The 9,449-nt window shown below is 44.8% G+C and overlaps 1 protein-coding gene across 1 annotated transcript; it reads right to left on the reverse strand.

Moving 5' to 3' along the window:
• Positions 1-5,474: 5,474 nt before the first annotated feature.
• Positions 5,475-7,826, reverse strand: hoxa13b (homeobox A13b). The gene is made up of 2 exons (XM_062537607.1): positions 7,169-7,826; positions 5,475-5,833 (listed from the first exon to the last, which is right to left on the reverse strand). The coding sequence occupies exons 1-2, from the start codon at positions 7,824-7,826 to the stop codon at positions 5,586-5,588; spliced, it is 906 nt and encodes a 301-aa protein (XP_062393591.1). The 3' UTR covers positions 5,475-5,585.
• Positions 7,827-9,449: the final 1,623 nt, after the last annotated feature.

The raw sequence follows: 9,449 nt of genomic DNA on the forward strand, positions 1-9,449 counted from the left end.
CGCCTTGGTCTGAGACCATGGCCTTGGGTCAGTCCGCATCGCTCTCCACCAAACATCTTAACGTGTCCTAACCACCCACACGGCTCAAGTAGGCCTACAAACTCAGTTCTAAAATGTATGCAGCCCATTTGACAAAGACTTTACGGCATGAGCCTTTATTTAAGGAAATACAATAATACACGTTTTGACTGGTCTACTAAACAGCCATAGTAGGCTATTTTTAAAACGAAATATCCATATGGAAATAACAAAATAACATAGGCCTAATATAAGTAATTTTACATTTGACATACATTTTATTGAACAATTCATTGTTGACATTAAACTATTGTGAATGATTTAATCATTTAAGGATGTTTCACCGACGAACACGCGAATTCAACATCAACATTTCGCTTTGAAATACACTAACTGCGTAATCAAAATGTAGCCGACATTCTACATCAATAAGGAGAGACAAATCATAATGATCGAAACGGGGGAAAGAACGATATTTGCCTTTAAAGACTTGAAGATCAATTAAAAACAAGTGAATTAACGCACCCCGAATGTATAGCCTATTTTGCCTAATTTCTTTTATAATCGACAGCCCATGACTCAGCACACCAAAGCTGTTTTATTTAGACTATATATTTGTAGCTATCCAAATGAAAATGTGTGTAGGCCTATATTTGAAAACAAAAAAGGGTCAGGCCTAAATGTGTTTATTAGAGTCGTTATTTTTGCTAAACATTCCCCTTGTGCGTATTTATTAGCTTTGTGTGTGTGTGTGTGTGTGTGTGTGTGTGTGTGTGTGTGTGTGTGTGTGTGTGTGAATGTGTGTGTGTGTTTGTGTTTGTGTTTGTGTGTGTGTGTGTGTGTGTGTGTGTGTGTGTGTGTGTGTGTGTGTGTGTGTGTGTGTGTGTGTGTGTGTGTGTGTTTGTTTGTGTCCATGACAGACAGGCTTTTCGGGAAGGCTCAGCAGCCAGTCTGAGTTCCACACATAGCTGTGGTGTGAATAAAAGCACTTTAACGGACTAATTACATGAGATTTTAACGGTCGGTTGCGTTAGAGTTCCATAACCATGTCGGGAAGGCTGGCGAGAGCACTTGGGGACGAGGGCTGGAACAGCCTGTCCAGTCAACATGCGCGACAAGTGAACTCTGACCCCGACTTTGCCTTGCACTTGTTTGTTCTTGAGAAATGTTCTCGAAGTGTTTTGAGAAGTGTTTTTTTCTCTCCCACAGGTGAGGCCGCCAGAGACGGCTCGCGAGGACGCACCTTTAGACCGGACACCACACCGGAGGTTGACCATGGGGAGCGAGACTGGCCCGAGCCGTTCGTTCATTTCGTTCTTATGAGAGTCAACTGTGTGGCGCACGGGAAATCGAAAGAACAAAATGTTAAATCTGTGTCAACTGAGAGTGCTGTAATCCGCTGTGCTGTTACGGAGTGGCCCTGTCCTTTACGGTCCCTGCAAATGCACAGAGTGAGACCAGGAGCTCTGCGTCGCCCTTCGCCTCATGGCCGAGACAAATGTAAACATTTTGGAAGCAGTCGGCGTTTTGTTTTTTACTTTTCTCCGCCAAGGGGTTTAAATCAGCGCGTTTTTGAAGCAGAGAGTGGAATTAGAAGAATAAGCTCCTGACGGAAAAATAAAATAAAGATAAAAAAAAAGCCTCTCGCACGGGCCTCTGACGCTGCGTCATCACCTCAGCGCGTGTGGCAGTCATTAGAAAACAGACGTGGTTTTGTGTTCCCCGCAGAACTGCCGTTATTCCCGTTATTCCTCAATAACGATAGCGGCAACTGCTACTTTCCACTATAAAATAATACAATCAATTGCAATTATATGTCTAACAGAGCCCTTGGTCTTGGCGTAGGCGGTGAAGGAACATAGCTTCTATAAGAATGATTAATCTCAGAGACTAAAATATATGACACTGAAATATTGTTAATATTGATATATGACATTGAAATATTGTCTAAGTAGCCTATAGGCGACAGTCTATATGATGATGAGCATATCTCACATCCCGTCTTCTCTAGTAGCAAAGCGAACATCTGTGGATTTAATAAGAACTGATGACAGTAGACACATGCGTCCTGCATGGAAGCCTATGTGTTAGGCTAACCGAAGAAATTGTTTGAACATAAATTATTTGAAACCAAAGAGAACAAATAAGCTGTTTCCTTGTAGCCTATCCGTGATATGTCTTTTTTTTCATGAAAGGAGGTGATTTTGTGTGGCCTCGTGTTTTGTTAAAAGAGCTGCTATTGCGCATGCCGCCTTTGGATGGCGGTAGAGAGGCAGACCTGCAGCGTGTTCCCGAGCGTGCGCGTTCACATTTCAAACCCCGTCCGGATCTCGCGTGCAGCCCCTTAGCCGTGGTTTATGTTTTTCCGGGGATAATGTATTAACTCCAACCGTATACTATTTTAATGCGCAGTCATTTTCAATATCTCATATCAATATGACATATTTCTTTATCTCGTCGCGAAATTCCGTCTCCCTGTAAACCAGAGAGGGGCGGCAGGAGGGAACATAGAGTTTAGGGGAAGAGTTCTAAAGTTCTAAAGTTTAGACAGATTAGTTCTGTAGCCGTAACTCGCAGGGTGGGCCCAGTCGCCATTCTTTAAAGTACCTTTTGATTTTATATGACAGAGTAGTTTATGTGCAAGGAACTACGGAACCGATAACAATTTAATTGATTTATATTGAGACGTAAGTTGAACGCAGATGGTAATGCTTAAACTCCACTGCATCTGGGACCCTCGCATTGCTGTAGTGTAGCCTACTAGCAAGGTTATATTTTTATACATTATCACATGCTTGGGAAATCCTCAGGAAAAACATATCTTAAATACTCTAAGTAAATAAAATCCTTTTCAGATTTAACATAGACTCTAGATGATCATTCCTTTATTTAATAGGCTACGAGACATGCGGTGAATTACACATGGAACTGAATAATGCGCTACTTGTGGTTTCTCCGCGTTATTTGTCTACAAATAAAATATATATAATGAGAAAGAGGGGAGCTGTTAAAATGGCACATTTCGAAATCGAGTAGGCCTAAGACGAAGTCTGTCTTGCCGTTTCCAGTGTAAGAATTAAAACGCGGTTAAGATTATTTGTCATCTAGGCGGCTGTTCACAGATTGTAATGTCGATTTGCAGTTGTATGTTTTAAAAAGACTAAATGTAGACTACAACTACAGTTAATCTAACTCCGTCCTACATGAGAGGCGAGACTGTATGGGCTTCCCTGCAATATATATCTTTCCTTCTTTCTGTTTTTAGTTAAATTCACACTAAAGTGTGACACAGACTGTGTAACTTGTATCGCTGTAGAATGAGGACAACTTGTGTATTTTTGATATGTGTTAAAAAAAAACATGCTAAATAAATTCAATTTGAATTTACAAAGTAGATTTCATGGCGTAAAACATTTGATCTTGCACTCTCTCTCTCTATCTCTCTCTCTCTCTCACACACACACAAACACACACACACGCACACACACGCACACTCACGCACACACACGCACACGCAGACACACGCACACGCACGCACGCACGCACGCACAGAGAGACATACTTGATTATTCTCACTGTGTTGCACCTTGCTATTCATTGACAGATGCCACACTGCTGCGCTGTGCCGTTTTCTCTGAGACCAAGTGTGTGTGTGTGCCGAATACCATTGGTGGAATATTCGGCAGAAACAGCACACACACACACAGTGCGGAGCTGGCTACACTCTAAGAAGTGATGTTTTAAAATGGCACATGGTGTGTTAAACAGCACACACACACAGGCTGCACTCTAAGAAGTGATGTTTTAAAATGGCACATTGTGTGTGAGCTCGGGGACAACACCATTGTGTGCCAATCTCACACAGCAATTGTGCGGCTGGGTAAAGAATGACAAATGTAAGCTATATGTAAAAACAACAACAAAACTGATGCGCTGAAAACGGTGAGTTGTTGTGGTTTAAAAGAATAGGTTCCTGGGGTCCTATATAGAACCACGTAGGCTTTAAAGAACCATTAGGGGTTCCTTTGATTAACTCGTTAAAGAACCATTTAGGGGTGCAATAATATGAAGCATGCAATAGAACCATTTTTGCACCTTTTTTCCTAAGAGTGTAGCCTACGACAACTGATCCAAAGGCAACAGGTAGCTGGACACGGCTTTTAAAATAAAGCAACAATAACCTAGAGTAGCGTAGAGAGTTTAAACCTGTTTAACACAAAATAACAATAATAGGCTAACAAATAAGGCAGCCAGTACCGGTTCTTCAGAGCAATCAATGCCATAGAAGAACCCTTTTAAGTGCTTCAAAGGAGCATCGAGGCAACAGTTCGCCTGATATATGATGAGTTTGGACTCTTCATGGAGCCATCTAACCCAAACTTTATTTTTTAGAGTGGTGTGAAGGAAACGTGGAACTGCATTTTACACTCCTTGAAAACGGCGCTCATGTTCAGTAACCACAAGGTGGCGACATTGTTCGCCTTTAGCCTCCAGAGGCCTCGAGTTAATTGGGGGAAATCCAAACTGCGTTCCCGTCTTCTCCATTTTAAGTCGCTCCGCCTTTGCGCCATAAATCTTTCTTTACAGTGAGACAACTTCAGTAGACAAACAATCGTTCTTTTTTATTTTAATCAAAATAGTACAGATATAAACAGCTCATAATCTTATTTCCTCTTTTTATTCAGGACGGCTCCAACTAAATTAGAAACTGTAATTCAACACAATAGCATACATGTGCATATGATCAGATAGAAACACGATTTATTTTCTGTTGTTTGGCAGGAGTTTTATTTCCTGGAGTATAACCTTAATGGGCAGTTTATCTCTGTTTTGTTTTAGGCCTATGTACAAAACGTTGCGAAGAACGCAAAGCTAAAGAAGGTGCCGTGACAGAAACCGCATGACTAGAAACAGCAGCCGAATTTAACGCGAGCTGGTGGCATACAAACTACACAATTGGATTTGAATGATAAAAAGAGGCACTTAGAAAATACAGCACTTAGAAAATACACATTGTTTTAGTCTCCGGAACCATGAAGTGACTCTCCCTTTAGATAGCCCGTGATCTCGGCGCACGACCCCGGCGGTGCCTGCTCGTGTCCGGGCCGCAGCGGACGGTGTCTCTGCCCGGTTCCGGGGCGAACGGCGGTCCGGAGCGTAGAGAATACAGCATGATAATATTTACAGTCCGACACACGGGACGGAACCTGGGCTTTACGGGCAAGAGTTCTCTTACCATCGACTCTTTGAGTCCGCTTTCTACACTGGACGGCCCAAAGGCCAGCGGGCCGCAGTTGAGTCCAGAGAGGCCACTCTAGATAGAGGTGCCGTCCACAGTTAAGTACCGAGTCCTCTCCAGCTGAAGATAAATAAATTACAACAGAGCTCCTTCCATTCTTTAAAGCAGTGTGTGTATGTGTGTGTGTGTGTGTGTGTGTGTGTGTGTGTGTGTGTGAGAGAGAGAGAGAGAGAGAGAGAGAGAGAGAGAGAGAGAGAGTGTGTGCGTGTGTGTGTGTCTCGGAGTCCCTTTTCTCCCGCGCTTCCTGACTTTTTAGGCCGCGCGTGCGTTAGCTGCTGCTCTTGAACTTGTTCACGACCTTCTTCTCCTTCACGCGTCGGTTCTGGAACCAGATGGTGACCTGGCGCTCCGTGAGGTTGGTCTGCGCCGATATCCGTCGCCGTTTGTCCTTCGTGATGAACTTGTTGGTGGCGTACTCTCTCTCGAGCTCCCGTAGCTGCACCTTGGTGTAGGGCACGCGCTTCTTTCGGCCCCGGCGCATGCTGCCGTTACCGTCGCCGCCACCGGGACCCGCGTCTGAGGGAAGATAAAGAGTGTAACATCAGCCTCTCATCGGATCCTTCCGGTACAGGACAATACACGACTTTGTAAAGGGTTCTTGGGGTGCTATATACAACCATGGGGTTCCCTTGATGAACTCTTCAAAGTGGTTTAAAGAACCATTTAGTGGTGCCATACATGAAGCATGCAGAGAGCCATGTTGGGTTCTACAGCACCTTTTTTTTCTAAAAGTGTTCCGGTATCACTAACACCGACCCCGCGCTGGACAATACCAGACGCATGAATACAGTCCAACAGTGAACCAGATACAAAACGTTTTAACCTTTAAAAGGGTGGGTTTTGAACATTCTAACACAAGATTCCATTCCGCAACAATTCAACATTCTAAAATTCTATGTTGAATTCAATGAACCCAGACATTCTTTAGAATGTTAATTTTCCAACACTCCAAACACACCGGTGTGACGGTACACTCTTAGAGTCTAGGAGCTGAAGGCCGGGCCGACTCCGACTGTGTGTTTATTTCCTGATGAAAAGTAGCAGGCCAGGCGTTTAGTCGGCCTGTGAAAGCAGGCCTTCAACGAAATGAATAGGCGGGAAAGAAAACATATTTTTTAATCATTGTAGTCCTAACCACCGTATTTATTCGGTCGAGATTCGTTTAGTTAGACACTTCAGCAAGTTGAAACAAAATACTAAACATTAATTATTTGTTCTCTTATTCATGTCTCCCACACATAGCCTATGTGGGTGAGGGAATATGCAAGCTATGTGATTTGAAAAATCACAACTTGTTTACTGCGTTTAACAGCCTACCCTTGGGAATGTTAGGTGAACCTATGAACTAATGTAAAAACTGTACACTCAAAATTAATGTGTTGAAAATACATGTCTTCGGATTGGGACAGCTCAGTCTGTGTTGTTTCGAACACATTGCTTTTTTAAAATGTGTTACACAGTATGGGTTGAAATAACACAACTTATGTAGACAACACAGTTTGCGTTGTTTTTCCAACACACTCGTTTTGAGAGTGTACGAACAAATCCAGAAAAAATGTCCAAAACTGCAGCCTACATTGAATGGTCGAACCTATGAACTGCACTATTATTTTTTTTAAAAGCGTTCTGAGGCTGCTATATAGAACCATACAGGCTTTAAAGAACCCTTAGAGGTTCCTTTGATGTAGCCTACTCTTCACAATGGTACTATAATGTAAAAACATGCAGAAAAATATGCCCATAAAACTGCAGCATTACCTTGAATGGCGGTCTTCTGCTACACTTTTAAATGGTGTCATGTGAAAATGTACGAACGAATCCAGTAGAAATGCCCAAAACACGGCAGCCTACCTGGCATGGCGGTCTTCCATAGGTGGCTGGACGGCGCTTGCTCCTTCCCGCAGTACACCTGGCTATTCCACGCGTTACCGAGCGCCCACGGTTGGTAGCTGTCCACGGGAAGTAGCGGCTCGTGTCGGGGTTCGGCGGAACCGCTCAAAGCTGGTACCACCGGCATGTCCAGGTAGCTCGGTACCGGCTGATAGGGTCCGGGAGAGTAGCCCTGGTAGAACGCGAACTCCTTCGGTCTGGATGGGAAGTCGTCCCCTGGTACCGACGTGTCCATGTACTTATCCGCGTATGTGGGCTGCGCGCACGGCTTAACGGCGCCGGTGTGGTGCGACATGCGGCACGGGTAGTATCCACTACCGAAGTAACCGTACGGGAGAGACGCGTTCGAGGAGCTCTGAGCCGCGGAGCACGGGCTGCACTGTTTCCCCGGGTCGCTCATGCCTGATGTGGGGGGCACGTCCGACGACGCGTAGGTGCCGCCGCCGCTGCTCGGGGCCAGAGACGGTGCGTGCGCCATCAGGTTACGGCACTGGCTCGCGGCGAAATTCCCTCCCGCGAAGCCGTTTTCCATGTTTTTGTTGATCTCGTCCGCGCCGTTGTCGTAGAGGAACATCACCGGCTCGACCCAGCGCGAGGAGAGAAGCAGAGACGCTGTCATATCACAGCACGCGCCACATTGAGACGAAACGGACGAACGGACGAACTCGCTCGTGTTTCCAAATTTGCCTCAGCTCTGAAAAAACAAGATACCGAATCTGCGAGAGTTACTGATACCTCACGCGCCTGTGTACATTAAGAACCGGACGATTATTGGACGGGAGCGGAACACGTGACACGTAAGAGAGGACGATATCCGTCTAAAGTGCAGATAACACACAGTCATGTACAATACAGCAAACCAGATGCACACAAACACTCACACTCACACACGCACCGGGTTATTTCACTCAAACTACTGCAGCACAATTTTACCCAAACTTTGATTGTATGAGACAGATAAACTAACGTGACGTCAAGAAGCAACTCCAAAACTAAAATCATGCCATTTAAAACACAAGCGCAAAGCAACTTTTAACCAAAATATTTAGATATGTAAATTAGGAAAATCTCAATGTATGATATAATGTGCTATATATTATACAAATGAGAAATATACGTGTTTTATATTCGCACACGCCGCAGTTGGCGGGGGTCCTGCTGAAGCGCATCTAGACGCCCGAGTGCTGCCGACTGCACCTTTAATCAAACCGCCTGATCTTCTCATGCGATATTCAGACACTTCTAATAAAAAGATCGCCTATCATATCATTTGGATCATTTAGATAGGATTTATTTTTTACTTAACAGCCTAACAAGTCCAACAAGTCCAACTTCAAATGTGTCACTTAGTCTATTCAAGATTTTATATTAGTTTATTCATATTTCTGTCTACATTTGCTCCACAATTTCAACTAGATATTACAGTTGTAGTTGTCTGTAGTTAAACATTTTTTCAGACATATTGAGTGCTTATTCGTATCTCGGAATGAAATAAAAAAAATCGTAATTGCGCATTTCTAACATTTCTCATATGTCATCGGATCTAAGACCACTTTAGGTCTCGTGCTGAGTGTTAGTTGTGTTCGGCATTCAGAGCGGGAAGAAGAGTAAAGTTTGCCAGTTTTCTGAACGTAGGGGTCACACCCCATTAGAGGCCAAGGTCAAGTTGAAAGTGACCGTCTAGCCAGAGAGCTCGCTCTGGCATTCATGACCCGGCCGTCTGGTCCGCGCGAGCCTACTCCCGCCCCACTGGCGAAACAACACCGATCTCACGAGTACGACACGACCACACGAGCCGCACGGTGGTGGGAACGCAGCAGGTTTTCGCTTCAGATTTTAATGTTCTCATATTTCACATATTTTTCATATTTCCTCCCGCCCGAGCTGAGCTGGTTTTTTTGGCGGGCCTGCGCGCATTCGCGTGAGGGTTTTTTTGGGGGGCACGAGCGTTGCTCTGGCGTAGAGGTGTGGAAGTGATGTAATTGGGGTGAGACAGCTTTGGGCCGCCCGAGCAGAGGGGGTATCCGGTGTGTGTGTGTGTGTGTGTGTGTGTGTGTGTGTGTGTGTGTGTGTGTTTCCCCAGGTTATAGCGCTTTAATGAAGGCGTTGTTGACATCCGGCCCTGACTCGGGCAACACGGAGAGCACGAGCTGTGAGATGCCTTTGTCCCGGTAATTAAGACACGAGGACAGCCTGAGCTCGTGGGGGACCGGAGGAGGGGAACAGAATTCTGCAGAAAACG

The sequence above is a fragment of the Sardina pilchardus genome, chromosome 6 (assembly GCF_963854185.1).
Source record: "Sardina pilchardus chromosome 6, fSarPil1.1, whole genome shotgun sequence".
NCBI classification, from domain to species: Eukaryota; Metazoa; Chordata; class Actinopteri; order Clupeiformes; family Clupeidae; genus Sardina; species Sardina pilchardus.